The sequence below is a fragment of the Nesoenas mayeri genome (genome assembly GCF_963082525.1).
Source record: "Nesoenas mayeri genome assembly, chromosome: 26".
NCBI classification, from domain to species: domain Eukaryota; kingdom Metazoa; phylum Chordata; class Aves; order Columbiformes; family Columbidae; genus Nesoenas; species Nesoenas mayeri.
Genome location: NC_137552.1, coordinates 2,423,807 through 2,447,193, shown reverse-complemented (window position 1 = coordinate 2,447,193; position 23,387 = coordinate 2,423,807). Strand labels below are relative to the sequence as shown.

At 50.9% G+C, this 23,387-nt stretch overlaps 1 protein-coding gene across 1 annotated transcript; it reads left to right on the top strand.

Moving 5' to 3' along the window:
• Nucleotides 1-1,077: 1,077 nt before the first annotated feature.
• Nucleotides 1,078-7,486, top strand: RDM1 (RAD52 motif containing 1; the record flags this gene model as incomplete). Its single annotated transcript, XM_080359909.1, has 7 exons — nt 1,078-1,164; nt 1,915-2,094; nt 2,340-2,462; nt 2,910-3,072; nt 4,456-4,554; nt 5,062-5,150; nt 7,382-7,486. The coding sequence occupies 7 exons, from the start codon at nt 1,078-1,080 to the stop codon at nt 7,484-7,486; spliced, it is 846 nt and encodes a 281-aa protein (XP_080216035.1).
• Nucleotides 7,487-23,387: the final 15,901 nt, after the last annotated feature.

Below are 23,387 nucleotides of genomic sequence, written 5' to 3'. Positions count from 1 at the left end.
GGATTTGGGGCTGATTTAGGGCTGGATTTGGGGCTGGAAGGGGTATATTTGGGGCACATTTGGGGCTGAGAGTTGTGGATTTTGGACGGATTTGGGACTGAACTAGGGGTCACAGATATGGGGCTGGAAGGGGTGGATTTGGGGTGGATTTAGGGCTGGAGGGGCTGGATTTGGGGTGGATTTAGGGCTGGATTTGGGGCTGGAAGGGGTATATTTGGGGCAGATTTGGGGCTGAGAGTTGTGGATTTTGGACAGATTTGGGACTGAACTAGGGGTCACAGATATGGGGCTGGAAGGGGTGGATTTGGGGTGGATTTGGGGCTGGAAGGGCTGGATTTGGGGCGGATTTAGGGCTGGAGGGGCTGGATTTGGGGCAGATTTAGGGCTGGATTTGGAGCTGGAAGGGGTATATTTGGGGCACATTTGGGGCTGAGAGTTGTGGATTTTGGACAGATTTGGGACTGAACTAGGGGTCACAGATATGGGGCTGGAAGGGCTGGATTTGGGGCGGATTTAGGGCTGGAGGGGCTGGATTTGGGGCACATTTAGGGCTGGATTTGGGGCTGGAAGGGGTATATTTGGGGCACATTTGGGGCTGAGAGTTGTGGATTTTGGACGGATTTGGGACTGAACTAGGGGTCACAGATATGGGGGTGGATTTGGGGTGGATTTAGGGCTGGAAGGACTGGATTTGGGGCAGATTTAGGGCTGGAGGGGCTGGATTTGGGGCAGATTTAGGGCTGGAGGGGCTGGATTTGGGGCAGATTTAGGGCTGGAAGGGGCGGATTTGGGGCAGATTTAGGGCTGGAAGGGGTGGATTTGGGGCAGATTTAGGGCCGGAGGGGCTACATTTGGGTCATATTTGCGACTGGGGGTCGTAGATTTGGGGCTGAGGGGCACGTTTAGGTTTGAGATTTGTGGCTGGGGGATGTGGCTGGGGGACTTGAGAGTGGGTTTGGGGTTGGAGGGTGGATTTGGGGACCTTTTCCCCTCACACCCCACGCTGCGGCCCGGGCCCTGTCCCCCGGGGCGGGCCGGTAGGCGGGCCGGGGCGGGCCGGCGGGCGGTTCTCCCGGCATGGCGGAGCTGCTGGAGTTCCGTGTGCCCGCGGGGAGGGACCGCACTCTGCTGGTCTGGGGGCTGGAGCCGGAGCCGGGCCTGGAGGTGAGGCGAAGCCTCGGGCTGGGCCTGGGGAGCGGGGCCGGGGACCCCCGCCCGGGGCCGGGGAGCGGGGACCGGGATCCCCCGGGCTGGGGAGCCGGGAGCTGGATCTCTATGATCCCGCTCTGGAGCTGAGTCCCCAGTCTCCATATCTGTACTGATGGCTTCACCTGGGTGCTAATAACACGTTTTTAACCCCCTCCCTTATTTTTGTTGATTATTTTAATGATTTTTTAGTTTGTTTCCAAGACGCGCTGGGTGCAGCGCAGCCCTGAGGGGTTTGGGGGTGATTTCAGCCCTTGTGCCACAGCCGGTTTTATCGTCCACACAACAAAACTACAAAGAGACCAGGGCCAAGAAGAGAAAAAAAAATAAAGGAAAAAAACCCCTATTTTTCAGCAAAGTGTTGTGTTAATGTTTCACTGACGGCAGAAAGCGAGATGCAGTTTAGGGTGAGGATAATGGGGGGACAGAAAATCCCACGTCTTTGCTCTACTCGTGATGAGAAGGAGGATGATAATGGAGATGAGACGTCCTCAGGGCCAGGCTGAGCTTATTTTGCAAGCGAGAGGCTCTTCTTCATCCTCACGGCTTCATCCAGGGCTTATTTCCATTAAACTGTACTAAAGCCTTCCCTCGTTTTCCAGGCGATTAGTTCCTGCGAGCAGTCCTCTCTCCGTCGCTCTTTCTCCACTGCTGGAAAACCCACAGATGTTTGAAAATAACCTTGTTTTTCTTGTGTTTTATTCTCAGCATTCCCTATTTTCGGCGTTTTCCGAATTCGGGCCGCTGTACTCGGTGCGGGCGCGCAGGAACGTGGCCGTGGCTGGGCCCGGCTATTACGCCATCGTCAAGTTTTATTCGGCCAGAGACGCCAGCAGAGCCCAACGCGCCTGCAACGGGCAAAGGCTGTTCCAGAAATCGCCCCTGAAGGTGAGCAAACAGCCCTAGGGCATCACATTAAATAATTCTTGATGCTTCCCATGCAAAAAGTTCACTAATGTGTGGCCGGCTGTTGCTACCATGGGGACATCCCACACACCGCTGGCTCCCAGGTGGTGTTTAAGCAGGGAAATGGCAGCATCGCTCCTCTGGAGTAATTTTCATGGCCTGATCCTGGATAAAAAGTACTTGATGTATCTCAGAAGCCTGGCTAACCACAGTTCTCCCCTGGACAGGTTTGTGTTTGCACCAAGCAGAAGGGGTTTCAGCAACAAGTCCTTGCTCTCAACAGCAACAAGTGCCAGGAGTTGGCCAACCACTACCTTGGCTTTAACGGTTGGTCCAGCCGCATCATCACGGTGAGGGACACTTTGTATTCATCCGTCGTCCTCATCCTCTTCTTAATTAGAGCGGTTGGTCGGATAAGAACTGTCCTCAAATCAGCAAATAATTGGCGGCTACAGGAGCTGTGTTTTGGACCACAAATTGGGGTATTTTGAAAGGGTGCGGAGAGATTTGCTATGGGTGAGGGCACCGGCTTGGATTCGATTAAAGCAGCGCTAGGGCTTGACAGTAATTGTGTGCTGGAAGTGTCTGAGATGACCGAGATTCCCAGAGGACGGGGACTATGAGGTATTTTTAAAATAGGGTCAAAACAGTCAAAATCGCTGCTCTGCCTCCACCATGTGCTACTGCCTTGGAGTCACAGCTGTGTGGAAAAGGTCTGTGCAATCCAGTGCAGCTAAGTGGTCATGACATTCCCTTCCTATTTAATCAGAATTAATCATCTGTGGTCTTCCCAACAGCTGCAGAATGTATCTGGCTTTGATGGTGAGAATGAGGAGCTGGGAGAGACATTGCAGAAGCGATCGGTGAAATACCTGTGTGCCGTGGAGGTGACGCTGCCCAACCATGGCATACGCACCAGGGGAGTTGCTATCGGCGAGGCCCATGTAGAAAACGGTGAAGGTACGTTTTGGATGCAGCTGGAGGTCTCTTGACACTGGCGAATCTTGTGTTTGCACCGTTTGTGTGTCTGATAAAGGATTTAGCTTGGGGCAAGGATCCCTGTGAGGCCTTATGAGCTGCTGTGCAATGCAGCGAGGGATCCTGAGCATGCCTCTTCCATCCCTGCTTCACACCAGTATCGCTTTCCTACCCTCTGTTCTCTCCCTATCACTTGCAGCATTGTTTATTCCCAACAGCAGGTGTTTAGGGTGTGAACACGCCGTGTGATTTTCACGCTGTGTCTGCGGTGCCCGCGGGCTCAGCGCTGCCCTGGCACGGCTGCGGATCGTGTGCTGCCCTGGGTTGGCACACAAAGCCCCTGTGAGGTGCTGCCAGCGACTCCAAAACACGAGCAGCGCTCTGATCGGATTCATCAGGCTGCAGTTGGTTCCGTTCCTGAGCACGATGCAGCTGGTGCGATGAGATCCCACCTGCAGCTCTGGGTCCTCAGCACAGGACACACATGGACCTGCTGGAGAGGGGCCAGAGGAGCCACAGGAATGACCGGAGGCTGGAACAGCTCTGCTGGGGGACAGGCTGAGAGAGTTGGGGTGTTCAGCTGAGAAGAGAAGCTCCAGGAGACCTTATTGCAGCCTTTCTGGACTTAAAAGGGGCTGAGAAGAAAGATGGGGACAGACTTTTTAGCAGGGCCTGTTGTAATAGGACAAGGGGTGATGGTTTGAAACTAAAGGAGGGAGATTCAGGCTGGACATGAGGAAGGAAGTGTTGCCCCTGAGGCTGAGGGAGCTGGGGCTTTTGAGCTTGGAAAAGGGGAGACTGAGGGGTGACTCATTCGTGGGGATCAATATGGAAAGGGGCAGTGTCAGGAGGATGGAGCCAGGCTCTTCTGGTGACAACCAGGGACAGGACAAGGGGCAGTGGGTGCAAACTGGAACACAGGAGGTTCCACTCAAAGATGAGAAGCAACTTGTTGGGGTGAGGGTGTCAGAGCCTGGCCCAGGCTGCCCAGGGGGTTGTGGAGTCTCCTTCTGTGCAGACATTCCAACCCGCCTGGACACCTTCCTGTGTAACCTCATCTGGGTGTTCCTGCTCCATGGGGGGATTGCACTGGATGAGCTTTCCAGGGCCCCTCCAACCCCTGACATCCTGGGATTCTGTTGTGAGAGCCTGGCCCAGGTTGGCCAGAGAGGTGGTGGCTGAACCATCCCTGGAGACATCCCAGGCCAGGCTGGACGGGGCTCTGAGCACCCTGAGCTGGTGAAGATGTCTCTGCTCATGGCAGGGCTGGCACTGGGGGAGCTTTAATGTACCTTCCATTCCAAACCATTCCATGATTCTATATGCGAAGTGTCATCTCAATAACATGCCGCTTGCTCTGCTCAGATCCTCTGGAGTTTCTCACAGTCACAAGAAGAGTTCAGAAAATTGCAGCTGGGAGAGCTTTGTCTAACGCCTTTCAGAAGATACTCCTCGTAGTCTTAGGTAAGGCCTATTTTTGTATTAAATGTTGGGGTAACAATATAACTTTCATGATAATTGAACCTTTCCTGGGATTAATTAAGGCTTGGGGGGGCATAGAGCAAAATTAAACTTGTGTCTGTAATGATTAACAGAGTGGCTCCAGCCCATGAGCTATGTGAGTGAAAGGAAAATCCAACAGCAGATCAGATATTTTTTTTTATGATAAATAAGTCATTGAAACTCCAAATTCCAAGAGTGCAAATGCTGGCATGGAGAACTTTCTAACCCTCCGTGTGCAGCCAAACAGGGATCTGGGGACATTCTGATTCCAGGGGGAACGTGGACTGAATAGCAGCACTTTGCACGTTCCTGTCCTGGTTCCAAGGACCAGGTGCCCTCACTGTTGCGTCCAGCGTTGCATCCTTGGGGCTGTTATCTCCTTTTATCCCATCTGGAGCTTAGGATTGGTTTATTGTCAGTACACACAGTGGTAATTAACCATGTTTCTGGTTGGTTGTTCTGTTTCAGAGAATGGGAAAGTGGCTGTGGAGTATAATTCCACACAAGAGGAGCTCACAGACTCCTTAACAGAAGAGGAACTGAAGGGGCTTGTGCAGGTAAAACCAGTGCATATTTAGCTTTGGCACAGGATCTAATGTCACATCTAGAGGTTGGAAATCTAGCTTCTAACTGTTACAGCATCTGACACCCTCCTTTTCTGCAGCAATTAATTACCCCGAGTGAAATCCCAGGAAGTACAGGGTGTTTCACAAAGATGGACCCAATTTGAAATCACTATATCAAGCCACCTGTAAATTAAACTCTTACAGTCCGTACAGCAGGTGGAGGGAACATTTATAAAAAGGTTACTAAGACTTGATAACTCATTAAACAGTTTGTAAACTTCTGTATAATTGTAACGTGTTTGGTTCATCTCTTTGAAACACGCTGTATTATGTTTGGGAATTGTACGGCACGCTAAGGTGTTAAAACTACTTTTTTGGGCATCTTTGTGCAGAAATGTATGTGTATTTTAGCACAGGAAAGTGGGCAGTTTGGGTACAGGACTGTTATGGTGCAGGTTGACAAGTGTGACAGTGGCCAGGGCTCTTCTTTATAAAACCTATGAGAGTGAAATCCTGGTAAAGTCAGAGCAGGTTAAAGAAAATGCTTTTTTAAATAAGTTCTTAAATAAATCAAACTTCCCATCTAGAAATGCACCTCACAAATTTAACCTTACCCAGAGGGAATGGTTGTTAAAAGCTTTGGTGAAGTGCAAGCTTTGGTGAAATCCCTGCAGGTAATTGTGCACTGAACAACAATACCCAGGTACAATAGCAAAACTTTCATTGTGTTCAGTGAAATGAGTTTTGCATCCCAGCTTTTGCATGCGGGAGGTGCTGAGCCGAGGGTTTTCATCTCAGTTTGAAAGCGCTGCTGCTTACAGGGTTGATCACCCATCTGGTGGTATTCTGAGTGCATGATGCATCAGGGCTGCGCACCATCCAGCTCCTGGAGGAACTCTGTAAGGAACCTCATGACACGTTATTCCGTGCAATGATACTGAGTCACCTGGTGTCCGCGGGCAGATCTTCCATTCTTACCAAAGAGCAGCAGTAAAATGGGAGTATTTTGGTGTGTGAAGTAACTAATGGCCATCAGATTTATTTTTTTTTTTAGCAGCTGAGAACTTGGAATTCCTGCTGGTTTGTTCTGGGTGTTTTCCTCTATACAGCCCCTTCTATCTGACCTATTAGAGAGCAGCGTAGGGGAAAGGGACCTGGGGGTCCTGGGGACAGCAGGGTGACCATGAGCCAGCACTGGGCCCTTGTGGCCAGGAAGCCAATGGGACCTGGGGTGGGTTAGAAGGGGGTGGTCAGTAGGTCAGAGAGGTTCTCCTGCCCCTCTGCTCTGCCCTGGGGAGACCACACCTGCAATCTTGTGTCCAGCTGTGGCCCCTCAGTTCCAGCAGGACAGGGAACTGCTGCAGAGAGTCCAGCGCAGCCACCAAGATGCTGCAGGGAGTGGAGCATCTCCCGTGTGAGGAAAGGCTGAGGGAGCTGGGGCTCTGGAGCTGGACAAGAGGACACTGAGGGGGGACTCATTCATGTTCACAGATATCTAAAGGGGCAGTGTCAGGAGGATGGAGCCAAGGCCCTTCTCGGTGACAACCAGGGACAGGACAAGGGGCAATGGGTGCAAACTGGAACACAGGAGGTTCCACATAAATGTGAGAAGCAACTTGTTCGTGGTGAGGGTGGCAGAGCCTGGCCCAGGCTGCCCAGGGGGGTTGTGGAGTCTCCTTCTGTGCAGACATTCCAACCCGCCTGGACACCTTCCTGTGTAACCTCATCTGGGTGTTCCTGCTCCATGGGGGGATTGCACTGGATGAGCTTTCCAGGTCCCTTCCAACCCCTGACACTCTGGGATTCTGTGATTCTGTTAAACCTGACCCGACATGCAATGACCACAAGAGAAGTGAGCAGCAGAGTCAAACAGAAAGCCTGCAGCTTCTCAAACCTCAGTTTCACCACGAGACTCATCCTTCCCCTCCCGTCCCGTCCCGCTTCCCTTGTGATGCTGTGTGGGAGGTAATTCCACGCTCTCTGTCCACAAGGCTGACAGGAGGAGGAACAGACAGGAATTTTGTGCTGGGAGGAGAGCTGCTGGGCATCCTTCTGCTTCATTGCCTTGTGATGTCAGTCACTCTTTCCAAAATGGAAAAGCTCCCGAGTTGGTAAATTCCAGGTCTCTTGTATGCGATAAAAATATCTTGTTTCCAGGTGCAGAGGCAAGAAGCTAAAATATTATGTAGAGAAAGAAGTTTACTCCTGATTTCTCTTCACAGGTCAATGAATTGTCCTTGGAACAGTTTGACTTTGAAGAAGAAGAGGTTTTGTCTGATCTCAGTTTTGATGACGAGCTCCCTAGCCTGGAGATGCCGCCTAATTAGTTCAGCTCCGTCTTCACGTCATTCCCAAAAGTTCCGCGGTGCTTGATTAGCAATGAAAACCCGTCGCTGTGAAATGACATGTGCGTCATATCCAATGTTTTCTTTTTCTCCAAATACGTAGCAACAAAAGAAATGGGCAGTAAACCCGGTGTTACTAAAATTAAGCCCAAAAATGTATGCTGGTTTTGGAGAGGAGGTGTTTTCCTGTCAACTTATCCAGGTCAGCTATATATGGAAGCCAGCTTGGCTGCACCATTATTATTTAGACAGCATAACAGATGCATATAAAACTTATAGAAGAATCAAAGGAACGAGCCGTCCCTGCAAGAACCTACAGTTCAGGTTCGCTGTGATGTGGAGGAGAAAACCGGAGCCGGCCGATGAGTTGTTTTACCAGCAGGAGTAGCTGTGGCGCTGACACAGAAAAAGATCATTTCTCAAAGTGAGACTTATTTTAAAGAAATAAGCTTAAGTCTTGTAAGAATGTGTTGCGCCACATGAGCTGCATGTGTTCAACATCAGCAACAAGTCGTTGGGATGCCACGATGTAAAGCAAATGTTCTTTTTAACAAGTTTTTAAATTAAATTAAGTAAAATTTTGTAACTCTTGTGTGATGAATGAATCTCAGAGGCAGCACAAGCAATGGGAAAGGGCATCAGGCTCCCCAAATCATGGTGATATGGGTGGGGGGCAAATGCTTATTTGATAATGAAGCCCTGCTCAGATTTTTTGACTTTTGGACAAAAAGGTGATTGAAAAATAGGAGAGCTCAAGGAAGAGCCACAGGAATGATTTGAGATACCTTGTGAAATGAGAGGAATGTGGGCTGTTTGGTTTAAGAAAGAAGAGACAAAAGGGGGTGATTTGCTCCAGCAGGAGATGCCTGATGCTGAGTGAGATTTTTAACTGGGAAGGTGAAAGTGAAACAAGGTCCGGTGGCTGGACACTGAATTTAGAGAAAAGGAAGTGGGAAGCAAGATGCTGTGTTTGTTTCACAAGGGGGATGCTGAAGGGAGAGAGCGTCCATCGTGGGCTGCAGTGAGTCCTCTGCCACAGTCTCCAGAGCCCCAGCTCCCTCAGCCTTTCCTCACACGGGAGATGCTCCACTCCCTGCAGCTGTGAGGATACCAGGATTGCAAAGCCAGAGCGCCCGGGTTGTTCACAGAATCCCAGAGTGTCAGGGGTTGAAGGGCCCTGGAAAGCTCATCCAGTGCAATCCCCCCATGGAGCAGGAACACCCAGATGAGGTTACACAGGAAGGTGTCCAGGCGGGTTGGAATGTCTGCACAGAAGGAGACTCCACAATCCCCCTGGGCAGCCTGGGCCAGGCTCTGACACCCTCACCAGGAACAAGTTGCTTCTCACATTTATGTGGAACCTCCTGTGTTCCAGTTTGCACCCATTGCCCCTTGTCCTGTCCCTGGTTGTCACCAGCAGAGCCTGGCTCCATCCTCCTGACACTGCCCCTTTCCATATTGATCCCCAGGAATGAGTCCCCCCTCAGTGTCCTCTTGTCCAGCTCCAGAGCCCCAGCTCCCTCAGCCTTTCCTCACACGGGAGATGCTCCACTCCCTGCAGCATCTTGGTGGCTGCGCTGGACTCTCTGCAGCAGTTCCCTGTCCTGCTGGAACTGAGGGGCCACAGCTGGACACAAGATTGCAGGTGTGGTCTCCCCAGGGCAGAGCAGAGGGGCAGGAGAACCTCTCTGACCTACTGACCACCCCCTTCTAACCCACCCCAGGTCCCATTGGCTTCCTGGCCACAAGGGCCCAGTGCTGGCTCAGGTCACCCTGCTGTCCCCATGTTCCTTTCCCTTATGCTGCTCTCTAGGAGGTCACCAAAGCCCCAGGTCTCTCTCCCCGCTGTGCTGAGGCCTGTGCCCGGGCCTGCGGTTCCCCTGTTGCCCAGCGACCCCCAGCCCTGCTCCGCCATGGGGCCGCCCCGGCCGGGCCGCCCGCTCCTGCTGCTGCTGCTGGTGACCGTCCCCAGCTCGGGGCAGCCCGGGGGGCCCTGCCCGCTCCCCTGTCGCTGCCACCAGCGCCTGCTGGATTGCAGCCATGCCGCCCTGGCCCGCGTGCCCCCGGCCACCCGCCACCGGGCCCTCCTGGTGCTGTGAGTGCTGCCATGTTCTCCCCCACCAGACCCCTCCATCTTCCCCCCTTGGCTTTTTATCCCTTTAAACCCCTCCCAGGACACCTGAGTAGTGAAGCCAGGCCGGCCACACTGTTGTATCTTGTTGTATTTCCACCTCGGCAGCCAAATCTGCAGGGAAATGGGTTGTTCTGAGGGGTGACCGTGCCATTCATTTCTTTGCAGAGATTTCACTGGCAACTCCATTTCTTCCATCGAAAAACAAGCGTGGAGGGAATACCCGTGGGCTGAGTACTTGTAAGTATCCTTCAGCGTTTTAAATCTGAGGAGTTCGGTGTTTGTTTGCAACCCTTTTCTTGTGGTTTCTGAGCCAGGGGTATGAAGAGCATGGGAACTCACACAAACCATTTCCACCTGAATTCACAGCTGAGCTGCTCAGCAACGACGGACATGAATTCTTGGGGCTTCCTGGGGTGGAAAAATGCCCCCAGCTGTGTCCCTTCCACCCCACGAGACCATCCCTGTGCCTATTTAGTCAATTATCAGGCTACAATTAACTTCAGCAGCCCAGGAGCAAGTGCCCGCTCCTGCAACAAGTGTCATAGAATTATTTCAAGTTGGAAGAGACCCTCAGGATCATCAAGTCCATCCATAACCCAACTCCAGCACTAACCCATGTCCCTAAGAACCTCATCTAAACACCTTTTAAACCCCTCCAGGGATGGTGACTCCAGCACTGCCCTGGGCAGCCTGTTCCAAGTAGTGATGTTCTCTACTCCAATAGATGTTTTAGTAAAGCTACTGCGGGATATTTTCCCCTGAAAATCCCTTTTTCCCATGGTGTACGAGTAAATGTCTGTTTGTCTCACTGCAGAGTCCTCCAGGACAACGATCTGCGGGTGGTGAAGCGGCGTTCGCTGGAGGGTCTGCTCCTGCTGAAGCACCTGTAGGTACCATCCCCTGCCCACTATTTTTGGACTCCTGCTGCTCACCCTCCCCTTTCTTGTAAATTTGCTTTATTCCTCCTCATTTTCAGGCTCCAGCCCGAGCAGAGTGTCTTGCTACAGCATTAGCCCCTGGAGGAATGATTCCCGTACAGGCACGGCATGGCTTTCATTTCCCCAAACCAAACTGCAAGGAGGAGGCTGCTGCCCTTTCGCACAGATAGTAGATGACTTTTAGTCAACCCCAAGCTACCAGTGACCTCCCACACCCTGGGAGATTGGTTCTGTTTAGCTGAGGACTGATATTTTTGGAGTGAGAACCGCCTAGAACAAGGCGATTGTTGCAGTGCAGGCAGAGCCCCAGATTACTGATCACTCTTGAAGTCCTGGCCATGCTGAGGTTGGGAGGTCTCTGCTTCAACCTCCAGCTCTGAGCGGGGTGAACCTTAAAGCTAGCACAGTTATTTCTATGTTTTTAACTTAAAAATCAATGAGGTTGCTCAGAGCTGTACCCAGCTGAGTCCTCCCTCTTCCTGCGGGAGAAACAAACGTGCATCTTTGTCCGCGCAATGTCACAGGGCCCAAGTTCTTGCTGTGATTTCACAACACTGGAAGGGAGCAGAAGAGCATGAGGGTGTTTTTCTCCTTGTTTTTCACATATTTTGGGGTTTCCTGTGCGGTGCAGGCAAAGGAAGTGTGAAACAACAGCAGCAAAACCTTGCTGTGTTCTCTGTCCTCTCCTTGGCCACTGTCATGGTTTCTTTTCTTATCTTAAAGACTAAGGAGTAGAAATAAATCCTGCTGTGGAGGCTCAGAGCTTTAGATCTACCTGAGCCCCCGAGGAGATGCAGGTACAGTCATTTCTCAACACAAACCTCAAGTCAAAGGTGAAATTACCACTTGTGTGAAAAAGCTGACGGCCCTGGCTTAGAACTGGCTCATGAGCGTCACGTTTTGGGTCCCATTCCTCTGTTATTAGCGCAGCCGAAATGAGGACAGCGAGGTGCATCACAAAATGTATTTGTACGTCATTGCAAGTGTTTCAGCTCCGCCACCATCTGCATTTGTAGCGTTATTTATTGAACTTGCATTTTTCCTGCAAAAAGGGAGGGTTTGTATTTTCTAGTACTTGAGCTGGCTTGAAAAGAGCCAAGTCCAGCGTGGTCTTGGCCTTTCTGTGATAAGCCAGCCCTAAGGCTACTTTAAGCTGGGGAATGGTGGAAAACAACGTAGCGGCAGCGCTGGAGCCCACTGCCCACAGTAGGAACCTTGTGCATCCATCTCCTCTAATTTTAGACACCTAATAATTGCCCAGGATTCAGCTAATTGGTTGGACTCTCTTATTTTCCATAGGGAGGAACAAGCACTTCCCATTTACCCCAATGATCTTGGGAACCCGTCTGAGGAGGGGATGAATCACTCCCCAGACATATTTCTCTCACTCTTTGCTGCAGAACAAGCCCGGGCGGCTCATTCAACGAACATTTTGATTTCTAAACCTCAGCCAGGTCAACCCTGTAGCAACTGAGTGTCTACAGAACTATGTGGGAAAGTGCCATTTAGGTTCCACCTCCCTTGTGCCCCTTCCAGGCTTCCACGATCTTGATTTTACATCTTTAATAGAGTCCCTTTAACATAATATTTTCACCAAACATAGTCCAGGAGGGAGGGATTAGGAGAATAATACCTTTATCATCACACGTGTGCTTACCAACCCATCCCTAAGCTCTCAAACAAGAGGCGCTGCTCAGGTTTTTCTGGCTGACTTCACCTATCAAAGGGAAAATCAAGCCCTAATATAATTCTGGTGCGATCAGAAAAATCACGGAGATGAAAGCCAGCTCGGTCAGGAGGGTTATCACAGGTTACACATCATGGCAAGCTAACAGCAGATATAAACACGGCGTGAAATCAGAGCCGTGTAACATATATGCTGCCGGTGTCAAAGCAAATGAGCGTAAACATGACAGTGCAAACGTCATTAACATTTCGTGTTCTAATTTTAACAGGGATCTATCCTGCAACAAAATCCTGGCGATTGAGGAACGTGCTTTTGAGCCACTTCCTTTTTTGCAGCTTATGTGAGTTATTAAAGTTTCTTTGTAGTGTCTTTACTGAAGTCTGTTTGCATTTATAACCCTCCCCCCCCCCTTTTTCTCTTTTCGCGTTAGAAAATGTTCCTGTTATTTTTAGAACAATGACTAAATTTCTCCTGCGAAAAGACTGATCAATGCAGATGGTGGGGTGACCCGCAACAGGATGAGAGATCACGGCGCGGTTGTCCAAACCCAGCCATAATAGAAGCCGTTTCTTCAAGCCTCGTTGTATCCCAGAGCAGAAATAGATTAAGCACATGTGCACTTCATTTCCTCTCCTTGACAGCTTAAAAAAAAAGAGAGAAAACAGCGGTTTCCTCCCTATTTTACCTTGGATTTGCATATTTCCGACAAATCAATACGGCTTCGCTCCAGCTTCCTGTAGGACAGAAATGATTCATTTTTGTGATTTTTCTTGTTTTTTCCCCAGAAACCTGGGTGGGAATCTCATCACGCAGATCCGGAACGGCACTTTCCAGGCTTGGCATGGGATGCGGTTCTTACAGAAGCTGTAAGTGCGGCGAGGTCTAAGGGCAGATTGGTCAGAGCGGGGTGATGCAGGTGGGATGCGACGCAGATTTCTAGGCAAAAATTTCATTTTTCATATATGAATTTAAAATTAAAGGGTCTCAAAAGCACCCGCGAAAAGGAAACTTTGTTCTTTTAGGGTCTAAGAAAACATGATTTAATCTGTAGTCAGTTCTATTCAGGGATAGGATCAGGGTTTCCATCTGGACCTGCAATAATCCCAGAATGTCAGGGGTTGGAAGGGACCTGGAAAGCTCATCCAGTGCAATCCCCCCATGGAGCAGGAACACCCAGATGAGGTTACACAGGAAGGTGTCCAGGCGGGTTGGAATGTCTGCACAGAAGGAGACTCCACAACCCCCTGGGCAGCCTGGGCCAGGCTCTGCCACCCTCACCAGGAAGAAGCTTCTTCTCACATTTAAGTGGAACCTCCTGTGTTCCAGTTTGCACCCATTGCCCCTTGTCCTGTCCCTGGTTGTCACCAGCAGAGCCTGGCTCCATCCTCCTGACACTGCCCCTTTCCATATTGATCCCCAGGAATGAGTCCTCCCTCAGTGTCCTCTTGTCCAGCTCCAGAGCCCCAGCTCCCTCAGCCTTTCTTCACACGGGAGATGCTCCACTCCCTGCAGCATCTTGGTGGCTGCGCTGGACTCTCTGCAGCAGTTCCCTGTCCTGCTGGAACTGAGGGGCCACAGCTGGACACAAGATTCCAGATGTGGTCTCACCAGGGCAGAGCAGAGGGGCAGGAGAACCTCTCTGACCTACTGACCACCCCCTTCTAACCCAGCCCAGGTCCCATTGGCTTCCTGGCCACAAGGGCCCAGTGCTGGCTCATGGTCACCCTGCTGTCCCCAGCACCCCCAGGTCCCTTTCCCCTGCACTGCTCTCTAGGTATAATAAGTGTTAAGCCAGGGCGTTTGGCCCACCAAGGGTTTATATACATGAGGAAAAGCCCACAGTCTCCCTCTTCTCCTGACAATTGCAATACCTCTCGTGTTATACACCAAATAAGCTGGCAGAATAAATGATGAACGACAGTTCCCGTAGGACTAGGCCATGGCTTTGGCTGCCTGGATTCAGTAATAGCGTAAAAGTTCATAGACAGTGGAAATGTAAGAAAATACAGAAAATAAGACGCCAAAATAACCTCAAAGCAGAGGGAAGCAAAGAGAAGGTGTGAGTTGAGGAGGAAAGCGAGAAATATTGTGTTTTCCCCAAAAAGTACTTCTGGGCTTTTGCTCTTTTAGCTGGAGATAATCAGGACCTGCTGGGTTTTGTTCACCCCATCAGCAGCTGTTCCTGCCTCCAGCCTTCATCCCAAGTGCTTCCTCACGCATGTAGAACACGCCAGTTTTTTTATCTTCGGGCTGAAATTTCCGATGTTTGTTCTCCACTTGAAAGGAAATTCTTTTGGGGAGGTTTGAGCAAAAATCGTTCAGCCCAATCCACATCTGCCGTCTATAAAAGCGTGCTGGATCCTTACCAGCCGTAAACCTCTTTACACCATTCATAGAGCAGAGAGGAGCCTGGAAAGGGGGATTTCAGCGACATTCCGCATCAGCTCCAACAGGCACAACTCGATTTGGGCTTCTCTGATGTTCAAAAGGTAGAAATGCGAAGCCTGGCCAAGAGGAAAAACCCGCTCACAGAAACACTTTGCAATGCTCTGGTGGGAATTCACTTTGATTTAGCTGTGTTTACACAATTCAAGAACCACTGGTTTTTTTTTTATCCCACAGTAAGTGTTTTAACCATCTCCCATTTCTCCAGTGCCTGTTGCATAGGGCCAGTTGATCTTGGCTTTCCAAACTTGCGGGTCTATAGAAGAGAACATGTGAACAGGCCATCCCTATGTCACCCACTTCCATCCAGTGATGTGGTGTTGTCTTTTTTCAGGATCCTCAGCCAAAACCCCCTGTCCATTATTGCTGACACATCATTCTTCAAGCTGCCTTCAGTCAAATACCTGTAAGTATTGACACTTATTTTACCAGGTTAATATTGATCTTTGTCTCTCGAGTGCCCCGCTGTGCGGAAAGCAGAGATCCAGTAGCAAACCTCCCTCTTCTCCCAGCTTTATTCTGCTGGAGACACGAATAACCCAGCAAAGGACGAGCAATTCTGGTGGGTCCCCAGCTGCAAAGCAACCAAGGAGCTGGGACATAGACTTTAAAAACCAGAGGCTACCCCATCTTTTTGCAGAGATCCTCCCCGCTTGCAGCCACAGATCCCCTTTGCTTTCCGCTCAGCGTATATTCTCTTTTCACTGGTATAACCTCTCCTTCCAAGGTCCCAATGGATTCATCCTCTTGTCTCCCATCAACGATTGGAGCCGCACTCATGGGGGAGCGGGAGGAGGGTTTTGAGCTAGGGAATCCTCTCTGTTCGCATCCATCTCCCATGAGATCTGCAGGATCACCTCCTGATTCAGACCCCATGGTTAGCAGCAATAAAGCAGAAAAGCGATGTGGTTTTGAACCATTTCTGTTGGATTAGGCAGAAGTGAATCTCTCTGCGAACACCACAATCACCTACAAATTTGATGTGGTTTTCCAATCCTTCCAGAGACCTGGGTGCTACACGAGTGACCGAGCAGATGTTACTCACGCTCCTCCTGACAACAATCCGCTTGGAAACACTGTGAGTATACAAGGACACTGTCCCCTCAGATTGTAATTGCTGAAACAAGGGGTCTGCTTGGGAAATGAATCCACCTGCCATGAAACCAAAATAACCCCAGGAAGCTTAAGGTTTGCTATTTACTTCTGAGAACCTCCCAAACTCACCTGCTGAGAACACAGAATTTCACCTTTTCCATGACACGTTCCAGGTGTTTCAAAGGGAAGTTTTAAATCAGGGTGGAGTGTGTTTCTGTTTGAAATTGTATTTTGGGACTAGTTCCATTTTCAAAGGTAAAATCAACATTTTGATGCCAATAGAGAAGCTTATCTTCTCCCTGAAACCTCTCTTAGAAATTAGGAGAATATATTTGTCCATTGGGATTGGGGGTGAGGGGAAGTTTTCCAGAGCTGTAGAAGAAATCCAAGCAAAACCATGATGCGTTATCTGTGTGTTACCCGAGTTGGACTCAGAAATATGGATTTAGATGCTGTGTTTCTCTCTAATAACTTATCTTATATCTCTCTAATAACTTATCTTTAGCAAACTGCCCAGTGAGATGTTCTGCTGCCTCTGCCAGGAGAAACCCACCACCGGAACCCCATGCAGGACCATCAACTTCCAGTGCGAGAGCCTGTGCAGCACCGGCGCTCCCCAGTGTGGTAGGCGTCCCCATGGCGTCGATGTAGACATGAAATCTGCCCCGTTTCCTCTGGCTATAGGAGATTCTGTAGCACACTGGGGGCAGTTTTGGGCTCCTCACACCAGGAAAAGTCTTGAGGTGCTGGAGCGACTGGAGAGAAGGGAACGGAGCTGGTGAGGGCCTGGAGCACAAGTGTGATGGAGCGGCTGAGGGACCTGGGGGGTTCAGCTGGAGAACAGGAGCTGAGGGGAGACCTTCTGATCTCTGAGCTGCCTGAAAGGAGCTTGGAGCCAGGGGGGTTGGGCTCTGCTCCCCAGGAACAAGCGCCAGGAGCAGAGGAAACGGCCTCAAGTTGCGCCAGGGGAGGTTGAGGTTGGATGTGGGAACAATTTCTTCCCCAAAGGGCTGTGGGGCACTGGAACAGGCTGCCCAGGGCAGTGCTGGAGTCACCAGCCCTGGAGGGCTGGACAGACGGACATGAGGTTCTCAGGACATGGGGCAGCGCCAGGGGTGGGGAATGCTTGGACTCCTTGATCTTGAGGGTCTTTTCCAACCAAAATGATTTTATAACTCCATTTTGTGGGGGTTCTCAGGCAGCGTTGGCCACTTCGATGGCCTCAGTCCAGCCTGGTGACTCCAGGCCAGTCCCAGGGACACTAAATTTTGGCAAAATCTCTAGAGGAGCTTGATCCATGTGAGACCTCTAAATGAGCCCAAAGGGCAGCACAGGCAGCTCAGGTGAGACCTGGGAGGGCTCAGTCTGTGCTCCCCGAGGCACAAACAGTTCCCCTTGGAGCGCATGACTTGGCAAAAACAAGGGTTGAAAAGCCACCCGTGATTACACGTATCTTCTGTGTCAAATACTATCTTGAGAAGAAATAGGTTGCTGGGCTAAACAAACACACAAGCTTCCAATGCACACAGCGCATCTAGCCAAGGAAATCACCAATGCCGGGGACCGTTCCCAAGCACTGGAAGCTCATAAACCCCCTGAATTTCCCCTGACAAGCTCTGGATCCTTTTCAGTGCCACCAGACCTTGGCTAGTGACAGCTCAGCAATGAGAGGGGTCCCAGACATGGAACCGAGCACGGATGCCCCCAAGCAGGCTCTGCAGAAACCTCCTATTCTGCACAGTGTGTTGGAGCGGGGGTGGGTTATAAAGGCTCCAAAAATTGCCTGGGTGACCTCAGAAAACCACCTGGTGTCTCTGCCGCCCCGCTCCCCACATGTAGGAGAGAGAACAGGACCCCCCATCTCCTCCACAGGGTGTTTGGTGAACCCCCAAGCATCATTATTCTCTCATTAGCATGAGCAATGCACTGTCCTGCTCGATCTTTGCGTGGGGCAAATATCATCCTGTTGGAAGCAGAGACGAGCTGGGCTTCTGCAAATAGATACGGGAAGGTTTCCAAGGCCCCCAAGTAATTCCTTTTCAAACTGGACATGGACAAGCGAGCCCGACCTTGTTGTGAGTCTTAGGAAAACTGCTAAGCCATTTGGGGTTAGGTACTTAAAGGTATTTATGTGTCAAATTTCCTATCGTTTTAACAGGGAAAAAAAGGCCAAAATACCTTTGTAATCTGTAAATATTCTTGACCGTGTCGCCCTGCCTCTGCCGTTAAGCTATCTGCAAAGTAGGATTAGAGATAAGGAGTGTTTGCAGCCTTGGTGTAGGACTCTTGACTTATCCGAGCTCTGCACACTCAGCGTGTGCCCTCCGGGTGCTGGGGCAGGAGCTCCCTGCTCTATTTGCATCGTTTTGGGTCAAATTCCCCCATTTTCCACTTCTCCTAAGCCTGGGTGATGGGAGCTGCATCCATCAGCAAACAGTTCTGTGTTATCAGACAACCCAGAGGTGATTGAATGTGAAATATCCCAGGTTTTCCGGAGCACAGGGAGAAGGGCTGGTTGGGAAAACTGATGAGGGACAAACGCTGTATCTTTGGGTAATTCTGCTTTCCAGGCTCACGCCAAGCTTCAAAGCCTCGTGGTGATTTTAGCAATGCAGCGCTGGCTCATATGGAGCTGTGGGAAACGCTCTGACAGCAAATCCATCCCCTCGGGATGTCTCCCACCAATCCAAACAGAGCCCTGGGAGACACCAGAAAAGAAACATCTATCTGTTCTGCCCCGACGAGATAATCTGGTTGATTTAACATGACTTTTCACGTCTGTAACACATCCACTGCTTCATTCGCACACTCGCTTGTCTTTCAGACGAGCGCCTGCTGCTCGGGGTAAACCCTCAACGCTGTATTTTGGCAGAAAGCTTCTCATGACGCTGAGTCACTCATCTGCTCTCTTGGTGTTTTACAGCTCACACGGATCCTCTGGCAGAGGCACAAGGAGCAATAATGGAAGCGCCACAATACAGAAAACCGACCGCCAGCATGGTATTAAACCTCAAGCCCAAGGAGGCTTCGCTCGGAGACCATAAAACCGTAACGCTTACGGTCATCCTGAGCCCGACTGGCACTGACGCTGATCTCAGTAACCCGAATAATCACATTTCCAGACCAAATCCACGTTCCCCTCAGCACCTATCCAGGCAGGGAGGCAAAAACAGTGAGGAGCTGATGCTGCGCATGGGCTGTGCCGGGGAAACTGATAGAAGGAAACTCTATATTCTAGCAAAGGCTCTTGTGGCCGAGCTCAAGAAGCAGCTGCACCAGCCTAAAAGCGTTGGGAGTGTAAAAACCACCATCTCAGCCCTGCCAGCACCTGCGGTGCTGACGGATGAGGTGGAGGAAGACAGAAGCACAGGACGGTTGCGGAAGCGGCGTGGTTTAAATATGAACCCGGCAGCGTTAAAGCCCTGGGAAGCGGCTGGCAGGTTCAACCCTGCTGACAACGTCTCCATCTCCAGACATGGCAAAACATCCACACCTCCAAAACACTCCCCTTCACGCTCCTCAGCAGCAGCCCCTCGTTTGCCCAGGCCTTTTAAGATTCGAGATTATTTAGATACTGTGGAACAGACCAAGAAACATCCCGCGTCCGGTGAGTTGGGGGGTGCAGAAGATGCTGAGGAAGCACCATCTCCAAGGCAGGACGATGTTTGGACTTACAGGAAGCACAAGCAGGGGGACAGTAAATATCTGAATCAAAGTAATCTGCTTTTCTCCAAGCCATTTCGCAATGTGAATCTGGAGGAAGAGCCCACACCGATAGAAAGTCAAGCAGAGCAGGGACTAAACACAAACCAGCGTGGTTTTGATAACCTGTTGGTTAACAAGAACCCCCACACTGCAAGCAGCAGGTTAGGGGATGCAGCTGAAGAAGAGGGTTCCTCTATAAAGGGGCATTTACCCGCCGCCCCTCAAACCACAGAAACACACCAGAAACAACAAAACAAAGGATCCGGTTTCCCGAACAACCCAGGGAGCTCCGCCAGCCCAGACAACGCGCTGGTTCAAGGAGACCTCTTTGAAGCCAAGGTCAACCACCACCTTCGCTGGCTCATCACCGACGAAGCCCTGCGGGTGTTCATCGCCCGCACGGCGCGGGCGCTGGGGATGGACTGCAGCGTCCCCAAGCTCCAGCCGGCCTGCGCGAAGCTGCTCGACAAGTTGGAGCTGCTTGTGAAGCTGCTCAGCGAGAGGCAGGACAAGCAGGAAGCCTCGGGGCTTGCGGGTCAGTGTCTCCAGGAAGGGAATGTCTCCAGTGGAATGGGCCGAGCTGAGTACGTGGGCAGGAAAACCTCAGGGAAGGTAGGAGAGATGCTGGGCATTGCTGGATAGAAGCATTTTGGTTAAGGAAGACTCTCAAAATCATCGAGTCCAACCGTTCCCCACCCCTGGCACTGCCCCATGTCCTGAGAACCTCATGTCCGTCTGTCCAGCCCTCCAGGGATGGTGACTCCAGCACTGCCCTGGGCAGCCTGTTCCAATGCCCCACAGCCCTTTGGGGAAGAAATTGTTCCCCACATCCAACCTCAACCTCCCCTGGCGCAACTTGAGGCCGTTTCCTCTGCTCCTGGCGCTTGTTCCTGGGGAGCAGAGCCCGACCCCCCTGGCTCCAAGCTCCTTTCAGGCAGTTCAGAGATCAGAAGGTCTTCCCTCAGCTCCTGTTCTCCAGCTGAACCCCCCAGGTCCCTCAGCCGCTCCATCACACTTGTGCTCCAGCCCCTCACCAGCTCCGTTCCTTTCTCTCCACTCGCTCCAGCACCTCAAGGGTTTTCTTGGCGTGAGGGGCCCAGAGCTGCCCCCAGGACTCAAGGTGCAACATGTCGTTCTGCACAACACGAAGTGGAAGGAGCAACCTTTTCCCCTCCTGATTTTCTCTCCCTTTCTCCCTGCAGAAAGCGCAGTACACCTCCAGCGACAGACTCCTGTTAGCAATAGCGGTGTCTGTCACCATCGTGATTAATCTGCTGCTGATGTGCCTCGTCGAGGTAAGGTGATAACTCATTTGACAGACAGCTGTCAGTCACGACGGAGCGCACAGGGGCAAGGTAGTGCCTCCCAGCACAGTTTTTGAGCCGTGAGGTGCTGACGTGAATGCCCATGGATATCACAGGAGATACCTTTCCAACCTTGCAGCTTGCCTTGACATCCATGCAGCTCAGCATGGGTTCAAGCTCACTGGGCGGCTTGTCCTGACATCTGTCCTGACATCTGTCCTGACATCCGTCCTGACCTCTCCACAGCTTTTTTGCAGGGCTGTGGTTCCCTCTCATCCCAGCCTCTCCAACCAGCCCATCCCCAAGGTTTATTCCTAACCCTCTAGTCACCCCCCATGCTCTTCTCCTGACCTGTTTCTGCTCTACTCGCACCTATTACTTCGAGCCACACAGGAATTTCCCTGCGCCCTTCCATCTCCCCAAAACTGAGTCTGTTTGCAAGGTACAAACCAGCCCCATGTGGGTCAGGGCAGTGCAGGGGTCCATCCTCCCTTTGGGGCCCTTCTTGTTAAAAAGCAAAGCTTTTATTCCTTTAAAAGCCAACCTGCGTGTGTCAGGGGTTAAACGGGAGGGGAGTGCCCTGCAAAGCAGATAAGAAAGGCAGACAGAAACATTGCTGAGATTAGGAGAGCTCTGGGAGTGCAGGTCATTCCGGAGGCAGGGAAAAGTAAGGAGGCTCTTTCTAAAAACACGCGTGCTGGTACAGACTTGCACGGGTATATAACAGGCTTGGTTAGAGGAAAAATCTTTTGGCCTCCTTTGTATGGAGGACAAAATCCTGATTTTAAGAGTGTCTCTTTCTCTCCTTCACCAGGTTTACTCCTCAAAATATTCAGCCGCTTCCCACCCCCAAAGCGCCGGTAAATCACGACCGAAATGGTAATTACTCCCAGCGCTGTGACGTGAACAGTCTTTATTCAGAACAGCACCCAATCCCCAGCCACGCGCGCCCATCTGCCAAACTCACCGATTGATGATTAAAACACATAGATTTATTAAGAGCCCCAGAAAAGGGACCCCAAAGCATGAGTGAGCAGCACCATTGTACGCTCACATTGTCACGCCAGTGATGCTGATAGAATCATAGAGTCATAAAATTGTTTTGGTTGGGAAAGACGCTCAAGACCATCGAGTTCAGTGGTTCCCCCATCCCTGGCACTGCCCCATGTCCTGAGAACCTCATGTCCGTCTGTCCAACCCTCCAGGGATGGTGACTCCAGCACTGCCCTGGGCAGCCTGTTCCAATGCCCCACAGCCCTTTGGGGAAGAAATTGTTCCCACATCCAACCTCAACCTCCCCTGGCGCAACTTGAGGCTGTTTCCTGATGTGGTGGATGTTTTGGCCATGCAAAACTGTTCTCTGGTGACACCTCTGCCCCGTTTGTCCCCAGAGGGGGTGATGAAGCGTTTGCTCCAGGCCTCTCTGGGTGCATTTCACACCCAGCACTCATCCCCAGCCACCTCAGCCAGTGCTTTCCCCTCCTTTGAGGCTCCTCATCTTCCTTAGGGTCACCTGAAATGTCACCCCTGGCAGGCAGAGCCTCCTGCCCTTGCTTCTGGACCAGGAATTCTGGGGTGATGATGCACAGAAGCCATTTTCCCCCCCTTTAACCCGCTAAATCCCTATATTTTGCAGTGCTGTAAATGCCCCTTGCCCAACTCCTCCAGCGACAGTGAGCAGGGACCTTCCTGCCCACAACCACCTTCATGTTTTATCCTTCTTTTCCATTTTCTTTTTCGCAGTTTCTTTCAAAAACTCCTGCCATGGCGATGGGGCAAGAACAAGGAGGATGAGAGAGAGCAGGTAAAGCAGGGAGCACGTGCCGGGGCTCTGCCCTCAAACCGCAGCCCTGGCTCTTCCTCGCTCTCAAAGCTTCGCTTTCCAGGGCTCGCCCGTGTCGGATCCGAGCCAAACCAAACCCCAGTGGCTCCGAGACCTGTACCTGCCCCTCGATCCCCAGCAGCTCAGATCCATCGCCGAGCTGTACGATGGAGACATCTCGGACGAGGAGGAGATATTCAACAAGTTCGAGCTGAAGTAAGTGGGATGGCGATGATGCCCATACTTATCGTTTAGTTTCTGTTCTGATGTAGGAACTGCTGAGGTTTTCCTTGGATCTTATTTCCTTGGATCTTATTTCCTTGGATACCTTTTCCTTGTCTGTTACTTCCTTGCTTTTATTTCCTCTGATGTTATTTCCTTGGACGGCTTTTCCTTGGGTATTATTCCCTCAGATATTATTTCCTTGGATACTTTTTTCTTGGCCATTACTTCCTTGAATATTATTTTACTTGAAGTTACTTCCTTGGCTGTTATTTCCATGGTTGTTATTGCCTTGGCTATTTCCTTGGCTGTTGTTTCCTTGCTGTTATTTCCTTGCTGTTATTTCCTTGGATACGTTTTCCTTGGCTGTTACATCCTTGGATATTATTTCCTTTGAAGTTATTTCCTGGCTGTTATTTCCTTGGATACTACTTCTTTGGATTCTTTTTCCTTGGCTATTTCCTTGGATGTTGTTTCCCTGCTGATATTTCCTTGGCTGTTATTTCCTTAGATAATGTTTCTGTGGGTACT